Source organism: Pinus tabuliformis, chromosome 5_1 (assembly GCF_031772625.1).
Source record: "Pinus tabuliformis cultivar Carrire ecotype Pingquan chromosome 5_1, CPIR1, whole genome shotgun sequence".
In the NCBI taxonomy this organism is placed as follows: domain Eukaryota; kingdom Viridiplantae; phylum Streptophyta; class Pinopsida; order Pinales; family Pinaceae; genus Pinus; species Pinus tabuliformis.
Window position 1 is genome coordinate 450,463,116 of NC_142305.1, and position 19,060 is coordinate 450,482,175.

Below are 19,060 nucleotides of genomic sequence, written 5' to 3' on the forward strand. Positions count from 1 at the left end.
GCCTGGCCCCAACCTTCTATTGTTCCAGGTATATTTCCTATTTTTTGGGATGATATCCATCAGTTCATGTTCGGACATTATCAATTCCATCTGTCTTCTGAAGGGGTCGGAGGTGAAGGTGCCCCCTCTTTTCTCGTTCGCATGGAGGATTAAATTGAAGTCTCCAGCTAGAATAACTTTTGAGTTCTGCTCGTTGTCTATTTCTTCCTTCAGTTCCTTCCAGCACTGTTCCTTTTCCCGGTAATGATTGGGGATATAGACATTATAAATGATGAAGTCACAGCTCTCTTCCTTGTTACTAAGGTTGGTCCTAACCCAATTTTGATTGAGGACAGAAGATTTGCAGTCCCAGTACTGCTTATTCCACATGGTTGTGATTCCTCCAGAGGCTCCTCTGGAGTTGCTACTGGCCCCTGAAAATTTTTTTTGGGCATCTATAATTATTTGCATTTCGCTCTGACTTTGCTTGGTTTCCTGTATCAGAACAATTTCAGGTCTTTCAGTTTGAAGAAGATCTCGTAGGGCAGCTGATTTGGAGGGGTGCCCCATACCCCTGCTGTTCCAAGATAAAAGCTTCATCATGAGGCGTTCGAGCGAGGAGGTGCTCGCCTCTCATGATCTTTACCTGCTGTTTCTTTTTCTTGAGAACCTGTAATGAAGGATTCCATAGGGGTTTGGATCCCTAGGGCTATATCCTTTTGCGTGCTTTCTTCCCGATGCTGCTTGGCTGACTTTCTTCCTGGTCCCGGTTTCTTGTGGATATCGCTGGAGGCGCCAATGTCTTTTGAAGAGCTTCTGGTGGTTCTAGGGGGGGAGGATCAATGAGGGGCTGGGAGGGGGTCGAAGAAATCAAAGGAGGTTCGGTCAGATCCGGAGAGGGCTAATCAGTCTGAGGATCATCAGAGGATAAAATAAGGAAAGGGTTGGAGGAAGAGGGGAAAGAAGATTCATGGGAAGGTCCAGGAGGATTGAAAGAAGGAGAGGTGGGGCGGGGGGAGGAAGAGCCCGGTTGTTCAGAAGGTGGATCTTGTTTTGACTGAGGTGCTGCTTTCTTTTTTTTCACAGTTTCCCACTGTTCTCCTTGGTCCTCAGATTCAAGATTAGTAATTTTAGAGCATCTATTGGCAAAGTGGCCGTATTCGTGACATACCTTACATTTAAAGGGTATTTGCTCGTAGTCCAGCTGCTGTATGTAGCTCCAGTCATCCACCTTCAGCTTGATGGCTTCTGGCAGGCCTTTCCCAAGGTCCACTTCTACGCAAATCCTTGCACAGGCTTGCATGTTATCTTTAGGCTCGCTTCTGTCAATGTACTTGCCTACTGCATTCCCTATTGCTTTTACCGAGTCATCTCCCCAGCAATGCAGGGGGAGATGGGGAAGACGGACCCAAACCGGAATCGCATTAGGAATATCTAGTTCAGGGTCGAAGTCAGGAGTCCACTTGTTCAGATATAACCCTCGAGAGTCCATAAAATAGGGCCCGTTCCTGAATATCAGATCCTTATCTGCTTTGGTTTCAAAGTGAAAGGTGTAATAGCCTTTACCACAAAATCGAATCGAAATCTTTCCTTGTGTTTTATCAGTCCAGTTCCTTTCCACCCATCTCTGGACTGTCTTTGGTGAAGGCCATAAGCCTGTGAACTGCCCTATGAGCCCTTTTTCTGCTAAAGATAAAGCTGCCATTCGAGGGAGAGAAGGAGGTAGCTGAACTTCTTGGAGGATATCAAGTTTCTTGACAAATTTTGAAGTTGCTGGTTTCGGACGGGCGGGGGGCAGAGACTTTACCAGATCAGAGAAAGCTTTCTCTGCGTCCCCAGTAGATGGATCTGAATGGGCCATGGCGGAGGCCAGGCCCCAAAACAGGCCTCGCGGCCCAGGCCAAGGCGGCGAAACAGCAGCTGCTCACAAATCTTCAGCGCTCCCGCGATCCAGCTCCGCGCGCTCCCCGATAAAACATTCCCTAAATATAGGTCATTTCAATAACTAATTATTTCCCATTAATTAATATATATTTAAATATGGTAATAGGCATTTAACTGAATTACTAACTTTTTAACCATTATGTTCTCCTGTCCATATCCCTTGGTCCTGTCCGATTGGCCGTTTCCTAGTCAAATATAGCCATTAGCCATTCTAGTTGACCAGTTCAATATAGCCGTTGCCTGGTCAAATATAGCCGTTGGATGTTCTGCTTTGTCTATTCAACATGCAACCTGGATTTGAATCTTCAAATTGTCCTGACGATGAACCACACTCGTTGGTTCGAAACGTGTCGACAAATGCATTTGAATGTGATTTATGCCGAAAAATCTTCTCAAAAGACATTAAGTAGCCTAGAAAGACAACGTGTCTGTTGTAGGTGACAACGTGACAAAGGAAGCTATTCTAGGCATGGGCTGAGGACTTGTTTGGACTTGTTGAAGGAGACCGCAGCTACAACTAGGTGCTCTAAGGCTGTTCCAAGGCAACATTGAGGTGTACATTGCTTGTAGGAGGTAGTGTGGATAAAAAGGAGTCTCTCCTAGTAGGACCGCAACCCTAGAAGGGTTTAGTTTGCTGACAACATGGCAGGTTAAGGGCTGCATATTGTGCCCTAACTAGAATTACAGGAGCAGCAAGCAATAATAGGAAGGGCCATTAGTTTGATGATCTCCTCAAAGGATAGGATACAACACTCTTTGTGATTGATTGAAGACTGTCATGAGAATTCAGGGCTGCATCTTTGGACAGTCATCATTAGCAGAATGATGGAATTTCTATTGCTGTCATAAATATCAGTTTTGTATATTTGTACTATCTCTCTCTGTTGAACTATTGAAGAATATTAGAAGAATTAATCAAGGGTTTCCCCACATTGGGGCTTGTCCTTGGCCGGTGCCACATCTTGTGTCCTCTTGTCTTGGCTTGTCTTCTACTGTTTATGTTTATGTTTATGTTCTATCGGCATTTTACTATCATGCTAATGTGATTGCTAAATTGGATATTGATATTGGGCTAATTAAGAAATTGAAATAAACTGCTCTTAAGCATAGAACAACCCAAAATTTAACACCACGTGATCCTTTACTCCATCAAGGATCATCCTCTTGGCCTTCGCCATTTCTGCCTGGTACTTCTTCAGCAGATCTAGATCTGCAGGCACAACCACCATGCTGTCGACATAGGTCTTGAGAGAATGCTCATCTAGAAGGAATGACATCCTTGCCTTCCAGATGACATAGTTGGATGCCCCATCCAACCTGTCCTGATCTCTCAGCCCACTGGTTGCCATCTCTGCCACGAAAATGTTGAACTGCTCCTCTCTGCTTCTTACTGTTGTTGCTCAGCCAATAAGAAAATAGACTTCTTGGCGGGAAGTCTACTGAGGAAAAATTCCCTCACTGTGCTTCTCTTCTCTCTTCTGAAGTCTTGCAGCCCAGCGATCTGCCTACCGAAAAACTACGTCCCACTGGCTATTCCTCATGCTGAGGATCAACATTGCTCCCTCTGCCACGACAAGATTTCGATCTGGAAGCCCTTCCTCTCTGTTGACTCACTCAGAGAGAGACTTTCCTCGAAACTTCAGCCCTCTTGGCTTGGACTGCGCAATCCCTCTGGGGATTCGAATTGCTGCCTCCTGCAACTATTTCGATCTCTTTTTCTGCCCAGCGTTGGCTTCTATGACACTGTTCTTCTTGTCTCACCTGCACTGCTCTAATAACATGTGAAAATTCCTCAAACCCAGGAATCCCTACTGCAACAACTGATGATATTTCTCCTACTTGTTAGATTTACATGAACAAGTTATTTGCAGTTTCCTACGACAAACATCGAAATACATACACTGCAGCCTACACCATTTAAAATAATATGCCAAAACAAGAAATTGAACAATAGAGAAATATACAACACAAATGACACAGTTGTTTTTGGACAAACGTCCTTGGAAAAACCCAATGCGGGAAAACCGATGCAGCAGATTTGAGGGTTTTTATTATTAAGTAGAAGTTATTTTTGAATACAACCTTTGGATGCCTTGCTGACAACCCAATACATAGAATATCACTCGGCAGAAGAAATTAGTGAGATTACCTCACTCTACACTGCAAGTCCCAGCTGATCCGGTAGCTTAACCAATGAGTTCTGACTACTTCTGCACTGCCCCTGCGTGGGTCTGTGTCAACCTCTAAGGCACTGCGTCAGCCTCTAAGGCATTGTGTTAGCCTCTAAGGTATTGTGTCACCTCCGCTGGGAATCGAATTGCTCTAAGGCGCTGATTCCAACCCTCTCGGCTTAGAACGTCCAACTCTCCAACAAATTCGAACCTCTGCGTGGAAGGCTTCTGTGCTGCTCTGCGTGGGCCCTGCATGAGCCCTTCCTGGCTCTGAGTCACCCTCTCTGCCAACTGTGCTGCCTCCTCTATGTGTCTCTCTACCTCTCTGCTGAGTTTTCTTGGCTCCAAAGAAGATCCTCCAGCCAAAACTCTCTTTGCGTGATCACTGCGTTGCCTCTAGCTTCAGCAATTCGATCTGACTGATCAACTCTCTGTATGTTTTCCGAATGACCCTCAAGCCTCCTTAAATAATCTTCTCGTTGACATTCAACGACCCAGATTAGAAGCTAATCAATGGCTAAGATCATTTCTGCTTGATCCTCGTCTTCTTCTAGAAGTTACACCCATAGTTAGATTGATACCCATTAATTATTTTAATTTCTAAGTTTAGACTTAGGGACCCATTAAAAATAATTAATTATTTTAATAAAACTCTCTCCGGGTGGAATTTCCCAAAACGCTCTCTAGGTTCTTTGGAATACATGTGCCCAAGCCTCCCTGCAAAATTTGAGACTTAGAGCACATCCAATGCTACCAGAAATCAACACTAAGACATGTTTTTTTGCTTCACAAACTAAGTATGCCAAAATTCTGTTAGACAAATCCAGGATGATTGGTTATAAAATTTCTTTTACACCTATGGAGAATGGGCTGAAAGTTTCAGCCAAATTCAACTCAAAATAAGCAAATGAGTCATTACGGGAAAAAGGTGGGAAGTTTGATCTATTTTACATCCACTAGGCTAGATCTTAGTTTTTTAGTAAGCTAAATAGCCAGGTTTATGAAGAACCCTAACGTAGAATATTGGACAGCAGCAAAAAGGATTTTGAGATATTCTAATGTTCCAATAGATTTTGGCTTATTATATGGTGAATGTGATGCACTTCAGTTTACTGGTTATACAAATTCTGTTTGGACAGGATTTGTGGATGATTAGAAATTAACCATTGGTTATGTGTGCAGTCGAACAAATGCAGTTTTATGGGTTAGCGGGAAACAAGAATCTGTTTTACTTTCTTCTATTGAGTGAGAGTGTAGGGCAGCATTAAAAGGAGCATGTGAGGCAGTTTGGTTTAGAAGAATACTTGGAGATTTATGCTTGAACAAACCAAGCAAACAGTGCTTTTCTGTGGCAATTGAGGTGTTTTAAAAGTAGTGAAGAATCCAGCATTTAATGAGCACACCAAACACATTAATATACATCGTTGTTTCATCAGGCAGGTAGAAGATGAAGAGGTTGAACTTGCACATTGTACCACGCAAGAGCAGAGTCTGGACATCTTCACCAAGCCACTTGGTCTAATAAATTTGTCATATTTAGAAACAAGTTTGGTGTATTTTCCAAAATGACCGTTAAGGGAAGATAATAGTCATTTATTAGTATTAGCATTTATGTAAATACATAAATACTTTAGAGTTAATAATAACTAATTAGTCCTTTTCATTTGTAATATGTATATATGTAAGAAGATATTATGATTTTGAACAAAAACATAATTTGATGGTTCCCTTCCCGTGAGTATCATGAGTATGGTGTCCTCTCTGTTCAATCTCTTTGTAATCTAATAACCCCCACTATATCTATTTACACTTTATGTACTTTTTGAGTCCCATTGACTTATTGTGATTATTCATTGGACATTAATAAAATTAAGTCCCATTGACCGACTTATTGTGATTATTCATTTGACATTAATAAAATTATCTCATCTTTTTCCTATTTTAATTATTTTTCTTTTGTTGGCGAATTTCGTTCATCTTTCTGAAATGAGCTTGTGCAAATATGACAAATCTTGATCTATATGCATATGTGCTGGATGAGTAGTGGCAGCTACCTCAGATGAACATCTGGACTTGCACAAATGACAGTAACGAAACGAGCTAGTTTACTGATAGAAATACAAACTGAAATATAGGATCTGCTTCAATACATATATAGCATATACCTCTATTTATTTCTATTGGATGATAAATGTATTTGCACAGCTGTCAATCATCACATTCAAAGTGCAGGTGCTCTCTATAAATGCCACTGCATTTGAAAAGCTTTGCATACTTGTATGAATGTGAGTGGTAGAACATGAAGACCATCTTCCAAGGAGGTCCTTTGTCATCTAAGCCTATATGTTGATATGCTTATATAAGTCTGGAACTTTGAGTTATCCACTTCAGAACACAGTTTCTTGAATCCTCTCACAATCTTCGCAAGACTGGTGGCTGAACTGAAGGATAAGAAAGTTGCTGCTTATTAAAAATTTAGTTTACATCTATAATGACTGTACATTAATCCTTAGCATCATCCAGATGAAGGGTAACTTGGACTTTGGAACAGAGTAGGGGTGATTCTCTCTGATTTGAGTACATCTCCCAAGCTCAATAATGTCCATCTGGATTGAGTATGTTATCTGCTTGGTGTTAATATTCTGTGGGGTTTAGGATTATATTGGTGATGTAATTTTGGGGCCTGTAGTTATGCTTGATTAATGGGCAACTATTACAATAAATATCTTTATGACAGTTTAATGGCCATAATGATCGCTACTGTGTTTGTGCATTGGCTTAGGGAGTTTTTTGTCCACAGGTTACTATCTTTTTCCCAAATGATCAAGTAATATAATTGGAGGTGTCACCAAGTTAGGCTGGCCCTCAAGATGAGAATATGTAACCAAGATTTTCTTGCAATGAATTGTATGAATTTCTGATTATGGACAGCAGTGTTGTTAAAGTGATAGCATCTATCTTATATACTTTTGCTTAGAAGTTGTGATTTTCTTCAGTAAGTATAGTGCTTAACTATCGCAATAGTGTTGTTAAAGTGATAGCATCCATCTTATATACTTTTGTTTAGAAGTTGTGATTTTCTTCAGTAAGTATAGTGCTTAACTATCGCAATTTTACAAGCAGTTTTTAATCTAGATTATCATAATATATGATAGGTTTATCCTCTGCTTCCTTGGAAATTAAAGGCACTGATGAACAAGCAACTGGTATGTAGTTTTGAGTCTTGACAATGTTCTGATTTATTTTAAAATCAAATAATTAAATCTTCTATCAGCACTTATGTTATGCTCTTGTGATATCTGTATTTGGAAAACCCTTTTTAGTCTTTAGTGCCTTTATTTTCTTATTCATGTTAAATTTTCGTTGCTTTATGACAACACTGGAAAATTGAAATGGTCAAACTTGAGTTTCTTATATAAACCATTTTAATCATATTATCTCTCACTTGCTGGTATATAAAGACTCTATGCAACATTTCTCTAATACGAGTGAATCACATTTTATTTTCCTAAATTTTCAGTTGTACGTTTTGTGCAATTCATCAATTACCATTGATGTGTGTGCCTTTTCTCTTGTTCACCGAGCATGGATGACGATGTACATGTTTTAGAGTAGTTTGACTGTACTTTTAGGGAAATTATACACATACATTGTGTACTGTAAATTGCTATCAAATGCTTTCACAGACTCTCTCTTATTACATAGTGCATACGCCCATTGTTAGCTTTTGGTAGCATCGGAAGTGCTCTAGCCTTGAAAATTGGTAGAGAGGCTAAGACACATGAGTTTTAAAGAACCTAGAAACCGTTTGGTGAAATTCCACCCGGGTTGTATTTTATTAAAATAATTAATATTTTTAATGGGGTTTCTAAGTCTAAACTTAGGGAAATCAAAATATTAATGGGTATTAATCAAAATATGGGTGAGATTCGAGAATGATCTAGAAGGCGGATCGAGTCATGATTTAATCTTAGCCGTTGATTAGAGACTTAGTCTCAGCCGTTGAAGTCTCAAGAGGAAAAATATAAAATGGAGGCTTGGGGTTCATTTGGAAACACATAGAGAGATTGAGGAAATCGATTTTCTGAGGTGAGAAGTTCTCAGGGGGCAAATCGATTGGAGAGATCTTGTAGCTGAGGGGCAGAGAGAATTCGGGAGAAGGACTTTCCGGAAAATACAGAATAGAGAGGCGGAGAGAGCTTGCAGAGAGGCAACGCAATAGCCGGGAGAGGTGACGCATAAACGCTGTTTGTCACGCATAGTCCAGTGTTGATTTGTGGTAGCATCAGATGTGCTATAGCCATGAAAATTGGTGGAGAGGCTAAAGCACATGAGATCTCTAAGACCCTGAAATGGTTTGGGGAAATTCCATCCGGTTAGAGAGAGATTAAAATAATTAATATTTTTAATGGAGTTCCCAAGTCTAAACTTAGGAAAATTAAAATATTAATGGGTATTAATATAAAACTGGGTGAGAATGTTCTAAATGAGATGGATCAAGACAAATCTAATTTTAGTCGTTGATTAGAGACTTAATCTCGGCCGTTGAAGATTCAACAGGAAAAGTATAAGAGGAGGCTTGAGGGTCAGTTGGAGATATACCAAGATTGATCAATCAGTTCGATTTTATGGAGCGGAGCTTGCTGCGAAAATTCGAACAAGTGATCTGTTGCAGCGAGGGGCAGTGAGTACATAGCAGAGAGGCAAAGATAGTGCCAGAGGGTGAGTGCAATGACCAAAGAGGCTGACGCAGAGGCAACAGAGCTATGCAGAGGCAGCTAGGGATTGCGTAGAGGCTGAGGGGCCTGCGTGGGTGACACAGAGGGCCAGAGAGCTGATGCAGAGAGACAGAAGGTTGACGCAGAGGGTTCAGGAGCTACACTGAGGCTAGCAGAACTGACGCAGAGCCAAGAGGAAGCGGCATAAGGGTTTTTGTGGGGCAGACTAGAGTTGAGAGGCTGAATATCTGTCTCCGAGAAGAGGTATTACTGTCGTATAACAATCTTTGTTGGGTGAGCCATTTCGGCACCCTAGTTGTACTCAAGAATCTGCATAATAATAAAACCCTTAGAACTGTTGCACCAATTTTCCCGCATTGGGTTTTTCCGGGGACGATTGTCCAAAAATAATGGTGTCCCTTATGTGTTTATTTCAGCATTTCAGTTGATGATCTGTATATGAGTTAAGGTTTCATTTGTGTTTTTTTCAGTGCTTATATTTATAAATAACTTGTCAATGGAATAAAAAAGTAGGAGAAATAAACCAGATAATGCAATATGGATTTCTAATGTGTCAAACTTTGAAATTTTAACATGGTATCAAAGGATTGCAGATCACAGGAGGATTGAAGGCATCAACAAATATCTGAAATTTGCAGCTGTCCCGAGAGACAGAGTTGCTCCTAAGCAGCAGAGAAGGAGTGATGCAGAGCGCCCGCATCATCATTTCGAGCGAGAGAGAGGGCCAGCGCAGAGGTAGAGAGAGGCAGAAGAGGCTCACGAAGAGTCACGTCATCTTACTCAGCTAGGTAGGCTTGACACAGTTGGCCAGAGGAGCAATTCAACCTTTGCCGAGGTTACGTAGAGTTGGAAGGCTTAGTTTCTTTAGTTGTCGGGGCATAGGGAGCTGTGGGCAGATTGTGGATTGGGAAGTTGGTGGGGTGCTATTTCTGTCGAAGTAGAACAATACCTAACAGGACAGAACCAAGGTAGAGGGAGTTGCTACCTTGACGAATTTCTAGCCAAGAAATCCAGATTCGAGTTGTAGTTGTAAAGAGGATTGGAGAGGAGCGGTTCGACAGTTGGCGAGAAGATTTCCAGCAGGGAAATCAGGACTTAGAGGGAGATTTCCAGGAGGGAAGTTGAAACTCAGAGGGAGTCTAGAAGAGGAGCAGAGATGGCAGTGAACAGATTGAGGGATCAGGATAGGTTGGACGGGGCTTCCAACTTTGTCATCTGGAAGGCCAGGATCCTGGCAGTCCTGGATAGACATCACATCAAGGGCTTCGCCTTGAGAACCATGGCTATCCCAGTCGACCTAGCTGATAATGAGAAGTATGAGGATGCAATGGCAAGGGAAAAGTGCATAATCCTTGATGGGGTCAAGGATCATGTCGTACCACATATTGCTGAAAAGAACACAACAAAGGAGATGTGGGATACTTTGACGACATTGTATCAGGGCACTTCCGTGCAACGAAAGATGCTATTGGAGAATCAATTGTGGTCGTATCAGATGCAGAAGGGGGAGCAGATAGATCTATACCTCCTCAGATTGCAGGAGATTCGTGACCAACTTACTTCCATAGGGGCCACATCGGATCAGGAGTTCATGGTGAGGATTGCCTTGAATGCAGTCTCCAAGGAGTGGGAGACATTTGTCCAAAGCATTTTGGGCAGAGCTAATCTTCCAGGATGGGAAGAGATGTGGGCAACTCTTCGCCAAGAAGAGATCAGACGGTTGACCAAGGCGAGGAGTAGTGGGAAGGGAAGTTGAATCAAGAAAGAGGAGGAGGAGGATGCGACTCTAGCATCTGCGGGACAACAAGGGAAGAGGAAGAAGAAGGATATGTCCAAGGTGAAGTGCTTCCATTGTGGGGAGCTGGGTCATTATGCATCCCAGTGTCCTAGGGAGAAGAACAAGCGAAAGGCTTCTAACTCCAAGGCAACTCCTGCTAAGGCGGAGAAAGAAGTTGAGACTGATGACGATTGTGCCATGAATGCTCATGCACCTCTAGAGAAGAGGTGGGGAGACATGGAGCTGTAGTCGAGAGGACTACAGAAGGAGGGCAGGATCCTTCAGGTGCCCAAACTCTTGGATGATATCCGGCTATGGGAGCCCTTAACGACAGTAGCAGGATGACAGATGTCGGGAAGAAGCAAGATGCGATGGAGCAACAAGGCAGTCCTAGAGTGCAGAGGTCTGTAGCAACGCAGTGAAGGTTGCAGCAGTTCAAGAGGCACAAAGGTGGTTGCAACAGTGTGAGAGGCACAAAGGTGTTTGTAGTAGTGCGAGAGGCACAAAGGTGGTTGAAACAGTGCGAGAGGCATAAAGGTGTTTGTAGCAGTGCGAGAGGCACAAAGGTGTTTGTAGCAGCGTAGAGGCAGCAGAGGGAGTACAGGATAGCAGCAGAGGTAGCTTTAGCATCAGGAGGCTTCCAGACTGACAAGGATGTCAGAATTTGGGTAGATCAGTTACTTATTTCTCGGTAATTGAGTTGCAGTGCAGCAGTTAGCAGTGGCAGTGTTATGGGCAACATGATGCAACATGTTGAGAGGGAGCTGCAATACAGATGTAGCAGTGGCAGTGGCAGAGTCATGGGCAACAATACAAGAAGCAACAGTGTAGTGGATGTTGGGAAGCAAGCCAAGCATCAACACAGGTACCGGTGCGGAAGGATCAGTGTGATGTTCAGTGGTGGAGGATTACTAGAGCACATTCCTTGCTAAGAGGGAGTGTTGATTTTTGGTAGCATCAGATGTGCTCGAGCCATGAAAATTGGTGGAGAGGCTAAAGCACATGAGATATCCAAGACCCCGAAATGGTTTGGGAAATTTCCACACGGCTAGAGAGATATTAAAATAATTAATATTTTTAATGGAGTTCCTAAGTCTAAACTTGGGAAAATTAAAATAGTAATGGGTATTAATATAAAACTGGGTGAGAATGTTCTAAATGACATGGATCAAGCCAAATCTAATCTTAGCCATTGATCAGAGACTTAATCTTGACTGTTGAAGACTCAACAGGAAAAGTGTAAGAGGAGGCTTGAGGGTTAGTTGAAGATACACCAAGATTGATCAGTGAGTTTGATTTTCTGGAGTAAGGCTTGCTAAGAAATTCGAACAAATGATCTTTTGCAGCGAGGGGCAGTGAGTACATAGCAGAGAGGCAAAGATAGTGCCAGAGGGTCGGCGCAGTGACCAAAGACGCTGACGTAGAGGCATCTAGAGCTATGCAGAGGCAATAGGAGCCACGCAGAGGTAGTTGGGGACTGCGCAAAGGTTGAGGGGCCTGCGTGGGTGAGCAGAGGGCCAGAGAGTTGACGCAGAGAGTTAGAACGCTGGTGTAGAGGGTTCAGGAGCTACGCTGACGCTAGTAGAGCTGACGCAGAGCTAAGAGGAAGCGCCGGAAGAATTTTTGTGGGGCAAACTAGAGCTGAGAGGCTGAATATCTGTCTCCGAGAAGAGGTATTACTGCCATGTAACAATCTATATTGGGTGAGCCATTTCAACACCCTAGTTGTACTCAAGAATCTGCATAATAATAAAACCCTTAGAACTACTGCACCGGTTTTCCCTCATTGGGTTTTTTGCGGGGACGATTGTCCAAAAATAACGATGTCCCTTGTGTGTTTGTTTCAGTATTTCAGTTGATGATCTGTATATGAGTTAAGGCTGCATTTGTGTTTATTTCAGTATTTATATTTATAAATAACTTGTTAAGTAGGAGAAATAAACCAGATAATGCAGTAGGGATTTCTAACGTGTCAGACTTAGAAATTTCAACATCCAAAATTGCCAGAACAACCGAGAGAGTTGACTCAAAACGTAGTAGCCAGGAGAGTTGACGTAGAAAAACTGCCTGTCACGCAAAATCCAGAATTGCCAGAACAGCTGAAACTGCCGGGAACTATCGAAACTGCCAGGAACTACCGGAACTGTCAGAACAGCTGGGAGAGCTAACGCAGAGAGTAGAGAAGGTGACGCAGAGCTAGCGCAAAAATAGCCAGTGTTAGCCAGTCTTGGGCAGGATCAGTTGGAATTTTGCCGGGTGAAGTGAGGTAAAACTCACTCAAATTTTCCGCCAGTATTTTCTTTGTAAAGGATTGCTAGATGAGCATCCTTGATTTGTATTCAGATATTTCTCTTGCATAATAATAAACCCTCTGAATTGCTGCATTGGTTTTCCCGCATTGGGTTTTTCCGGGGACTATTGTGTCCAAAAATAAGTGTGTCCTATGTATCTTGTTCTTTGCTCTGTTTTCTGTTTCATGAGATCAAATATTTAATTAGTGTAGGCTGCAGAAGTAATTTGCTTCAGTATTCAGAAGAATAACTTGATGAATGTAATTTAAAAATCAAGTAGGTGAAGTAGATTCAGATTTGCTGCAGTAGGGGTTCCTTCAGAGTGTAGGAATTTTCACATGGTATCAGAGCATTGATTTTGAAACAGGAAGAGCAGATCTAGTGCTGAGCAGTGAGGTCGAAAGCTGCACTTGGCAACAATTCGAATCCCCTTGAAGGGATTGCGCAGTCCTTGCCGGGAAGCAGATCCGAGGAAATCTCTCTTTGAGTGAGACGACAGACAGGTACGATTTGCAGAGGCAGAGGGAGTGATGCGGAGCCTTAGTGCAGTGCTTGAAGGGCGCAATTTCTACCGGGGTAGAAATCTGCTAGAAAAGAACGAAGATACGTGGAAGGGGAATTTTCTCCTCAGAGAACTTTCTGCCAGAAAGTTCGAATTTCTCACTTGCTAAGCAGCTGAGCTGTGCTAAGAAGTGATTAGAGTAGTCAGTTTGACAGTTGGGTGAGATGGCATCGCATGGGCTCAGAGACCAGGACAGAGTGGAAGGCGCTTCCAACTATGTCATAGGGAAGACCAAAATCTTAGCTGTTCTGGAGGAATATGATTTCGAGGCCTACGTCAATAGTGTTATAGCTTTTCTTGCTGACAACGATCAAAGTAGAAGTACAAGGCCGAGTAGGGGAAGGCAAAGAGGCTCATTCTCGATGGAGTTCGAGATCATGTGGTCTCATGTGGAGTTCGAGAGCATGTTGAGAGGGAGTTGCAGTACAAATGTAGCAGTGGCAATGGTAGTGTCATGGGAAGGAGTACAGGAAGCAACCGTGTAGGGGATGTGAGGCAGTAGGCCAAGCATCAACACAGGTACTGATGCGGAAGATTAGTGTGATGTTTCTATGGTGAAGCATTATTAGAGCACATTCCTCGCTAAGAGGGAGTGTTGATTTTTAGTAGCATCGGATGTGCTCTAGCCATGAATATTGGTGGAGAAGCTAAGGCACATGAGATCTCCGAGACCCAGAAATCGTTTGGAGAAATTCCACTCAGATGAAGAGATATTAAAATAATTAATATTTTTAATGGGGTTCCTAAGTCTAAACTTAGGGAAATTAAAATATTAATGTGTATTAATATAATATGGGTGAGAAAGTTCCAAATAATGAGGATCAAGCAATATCTAATCTTACCCGTTGATTAGGGACTTAATCTCGGGCTGTTGAATCGTCAACAGGAGAAGTATAAGAGGAGGCTTGAGGGTCAGTTGGAGAGACACCAAGAGAGATCAATAATTCGATTTTCTGGGGTTGGGTTTGTTGAGGAAATCAAGTTAGAGATCAGTTGCAGTGAGGGGCAGTTCAACAAGGGATTTCGATCTAAGGTTGAAGAATACATATCAGAGAGGCAACAAAGTGTCAGAAGAGGCAGCGCAGAGCCTAGGAGGGTTGATGCAGAGGCTAAGGAGGCCAGCGCAGAGGACGCAAAAAGCCGCAGAGGCTGACGCAGACAATGTAGAGGGTTGTAGAGGCTGATGCTGGGCTGAAGAGGCTACATTGAGGAGGTTTTGTGGGGCAGACTGAGAGTAGATCAGCTGGGAGAGGGTTACGCAGTTCTAGAGGAGTGCTTGGAGCAGCTTTCGTTGTCCAGCACAAAGAACAACCAAAGTCACTGTGGGCTTGTTCATCCATTTGCTGATTTGCCGGAGTATCTGTCTCTGGATATAGGTACTACTTCCAAGGATATTCTCTGAAGGGTGAGCCATTTCTGACACCCTAGTTGTATTAAAAAATCTGCTTAGTAATAAAACCCTCATATATGCTGCACCAATTTTCTTGCATTGGGTTTTTCTGGGGATGATTGTCCAAAAATAACGGTGTCCCTTGTGTTGTCTCAGTTTATTTCAGTTGTTGATTTGTATATTTGTGAAGGCTGCAATTGTGTTTAATTCGATATTTATGTTAATAAATAACTTGTTAATGTAAAAAACAAGTAGGAGATAGTAAACCAGATATTGCAGTAGGGGTTCTTGATGTGTTTGATTTAGGAATTTTCACACTCACTAAGAGGGAGTGTTAGTTTTTGGTAGCATCGGATGTGCTCTAGCCATGAAAATTGGTGGAAAGGCTAAGGCACATGAGTTCTAAAGAACCCATAAATCGTTTGTTCAAATTCCACTCGGATTGTATTCTAGTAAAATAATTAATATTTTTAATGGGGTTCCTAAGTCTAAACTTAGGAAAATTAAAGTATTAATGGGTATTAATCAAAATATGGGTGAGAATGTTCTAGAAAGCAGATCAAGTCAAGTTTTTAATCTTAGCCGTTGATTAGAGACTTAATCTCAGCCGTTAAAGTCTCAACGAGAAAAGTATAAGAAGGAGGCTTGGGGTTCATTCAGAAACACATATAGAGAGAATGTATTGATTTAGAGTTCGAAATTTCTGGGGCTAAGAAGCTGAGCAATTCGAACTAAGTGATCATTCTGCAGTAGAGGGGTAGGAATAGTTCGAGAATACTGGGCAGAGAGGTGAAGAGTCACTAGTGGAGGCAGCGCAACACCTAGAGGGACTGACGCTGGGCCAGTCTAGGCCCACGCAGGCTTGACGCTGAACCAGGAAGAGCTAGCTCAGAGGAGAAGTTGCCTTTGCGCAGAAATCCAGAATTTTGCCGGGGAGCTGCTGGAATAGCCAGGGAAGGTTGACGCAAAAGCTCTAGGAGGCAGAGAGACATCTCTATTAGAATATATCTCTATATCTCTATTTAGTAATGCTCAGTCTTTTAGATGTTTCTATTCTTATTCTTTTAGCAGTTTCTTAGATGAAACTGTTTGTTCGATATTCTACATAGAAACCTGATGTTTCTATTCTTGTAAATATCTTTGTATTATCATTGAGCTGTTTGCTCCATGTGAATTAATTCATTGAACATTCTTTTATGGTATCAGAGCAAGGTTAAGAGATTCTTCTTGAATCAGTAATTCTCTTTGCATCGTAATCTCTTGAGTCCTTTCTAAGGTCGAGCCCTCTGTAAGCCAGGCAGCCTTCACTGAGTCTTAGCCTCGGCTTTGCTCGCTGTGATAAAAGCTTACAGTCGTCCATCTCGATACAGAATTGGATTCTTCTCTTGCATGATCATTTTACTAAGGAAATAACTTTGTGGCGGCGACTGTTTTCGTGGAAGCGGAATTTTTTTTTGGCTGGCCAGTTTGCTTGGAATATTGAAACCAGCTATTTTCTTCGACCACATCGTGGAATCCCTCAGCAATCGTGATCCAGGTGTTTTCTCTCGGTTTATAACTTATTTGTTTTTTTTCAAATCGGAATCGTGGTCTGAAAATTTGATCTGCGGGCAACTGTCTATTTTTTTTCAAACGCTGTCAAAACAAGTGATATTCGCTTATTGATTTGAAACTCGTGGATGGTATTACAGTTAAGATCTCTTAGATATATATCTAAATCTCTGTGGCAGAAATATCTGTCAAACCCGTGGATATTTGAAATCCTGTAATTCGCGTGTATCTTCAAAACTGTGGATATACGCGTGTGCTGTGCAACCCGTGGATCTTCTACCCGCGTTTATAAAACTCGTGGATCTGCCATAACGCGTGTTATAAAACCCGTGGTTCTACTACTGAGCTTCATCTGATAGTAGTATCTGTTCTAAAATCCGTGGTTCATTATAAACCTGTGCAATCGCAGTTATATTGTCAGTCAAACCCGTGATCTGAAACCCGTGTTTATAAAACCCGTGAATCTGAAACCCGCGTTTATAAAGCTCGTGGATCTGTCATACGCGTGGTTCTTTGTAATTGCTGAGACGGAACGTGAGTCCTGGTGTAATTGCTGAGACGGAACGTGAGTCCTGGTGTCGTAACCCGCGTTCTGGTTTTCTAAACCCATACGCCCATGCTCAGAGTTCCTAACCCATACGCCCATACTCAGAGTTCGTAACCCGTGTTTATACAACTCATTCGTATGCTATTCTCTGACATGCGCGTGATTATATTCACCTGTGGGCTTTGATTATATTCGTATAGCTGAGACGGAACGTGCAGTTGTGATAACTCACGTGGTTCTTTTTTCAACAACATATGACCTGTAGCTGAGATATTTTTTTCTGTGGGCCATTTTGATACCTGAGACGTGCATATATATATATCCGTGGTGTTTCGCTGACAGTGGGTTACCATTCAGCAGAAGTGTGTATCTGAGACAGCACATGTGGGTTCATTTTTCAACACTTGTATTTGCTGTATTTGTGGTTCTGGTTGCCGGCAGTGGGTTACCAATCAGCGGAATTTTTTTTTTTCTCTTGTGATCCTGACAGTCTTCATTACAAGCTCAGACCTGTGACATCTGTTTATTGCATCAGTATTCTCTTATGATAGACCGGCATTTTCTTGTGGCAAACTGTATTCTCAGAATTATATTAGCAGTATTACTATTGTTTTAGACAGCTGAAAGTCCGTTCTTTAAATTTTCATCAGCATAAGCAGTCAGCTACATTGTTCTTGTGTGTCATACTTTTGTATTCTCTTTGTGAAAATGGCCACACTTACCAATCTGATGTTAGAAGGAAATCAACGGTTTAATGGCAGCAACTATAACATTTGGAAACAAAGACTGCTGACCATTTTTGAGTACAGGCGTCTTGATCAACTCATTTTGGGCAAAGAGCCTCGTCCAGGTACAGCCGGGACCGATCAAGATAAATTTGATGATCGAAATCGAGAGGCTGTTATGCTTCTCAAGCTCTCTGTAGCTGATGATCAGTTACCACAGATCCCTTCTGGCAAGACAGCTGCTGAAATCTGGCAACAGTTGAAAGAATTGCATGAGACATCTGATAAAAGCAGAGCTTTTTTTCTCAAAAATCAGTTGTTCTCCATCATGATGGATGAACATATGTCTTTACAGGAACATCTCAACAAAATTAAAGACATTCGAGATCAGCTCGACGCCATTGGTCGGACCATGGAGGAAGAAGATATGGTAGTCATTACCCTGAAGAGTCTACCAAAATCTTATGAACACTTTATTGAAACACTCAACATTACCACCACAAATGTTGATCTGAAGTTTTCAGATTTATGTACCAAACTTCTGCAGCAAGATAGGTGGAAACAGCAGTTTGGTAGTGGTACTTCATCAGTGCCCTTGGAAAATGCATTTGCTGCAAAATATCAGTCCTCTCAGTCTTTTCAGCAGAGAGGATCATCTCAGTCTTTTGATCCTACCAGGAAGAAAAGTGTACAGTGTAATTACTGTCACAAGTTCGGTCACATGAAGAAAGACTGCAGGCAGAGGATTGCTGCTGAACAAAAGAAACAGGGAGGGTCACATCAGACAGCGAATGTTGCAGAACATTCCGAGCAGACAGATTCTGCCTTTTACGCCTTTATGGCTAAAAGATCTTCAGAACATGTTCCTTCCTCTGCATGGTACATTGATTCTGGTGCATCACGTCACTTCTCTCACAGGCGTGACTGGTTTATTGACTTTTCACCTTTCAGTGATTCAGTTGTATTTGGTGGAGGTGAAAAGTACACTGTTGCTGGCAGGGGTACAGTTCAAATTCAGTCTGGTGGACGCACGCTCATATTTCTAAATGTATACTATGTTCCTGGTATGGAGATTAATCTGCTCTCTGTCAGTCAGATTATGAGGAATTCTCCTCAGCTTGATGTTGTGTTCAGTGCACACAAGTGCTCCATCATTGACAGGGAGACCAGTCTGACAGTTGCTACTGGCCTCGAGGACCATGGTCTATACAGGCTACTTGACACCGGTGACTTTCCAGAAGTGGCACTAGCAGCTCGTGTCTCTCCCATCAGTACTTTATGGCATCAGCGATATGGGCATCTCAATATGCAGTATCTCTCTCAGCTCTCTCGGGAGGGACTTGTGTCAGGATTACCTGATATTCAGACTCAGCAGTTGGGGGTA

The 19,060-nt window shown here is 42.2% G+C and overlaps 1 protein-coding gene across 6 annotated transcripts in view; it reads left to right on the plus strand.

Moving 5' to 3' along the window:
• LOC149165433 (putative complex I intermediate-associated protein 30) overlaps window positions 1-19,060 on the plus strand; it is a 240,653-nt gene that overhangs the window by 84,201 nt on the left and 137,392 nt on the right. For 4 of the 6 annotated variants that reach the window (XM_089432308.1, XM_089432310.1, XM_089432309.1 and 1 more), the window contains exon 3: window positions 7,250-7,300. The exons of the other annotated variants lie outside the window; for them this stretch is intronic. In XM_089432308.1, coding sequence (XP_089288434.1) covers window positions 7,250-7,300 — 51 coding nt within the window. The remainder of the gene's footprint in view (window positions 1-7,249; window positions 7,301-19,060) is intronic. 6 annotated transcript variants of the gene reach the window in all.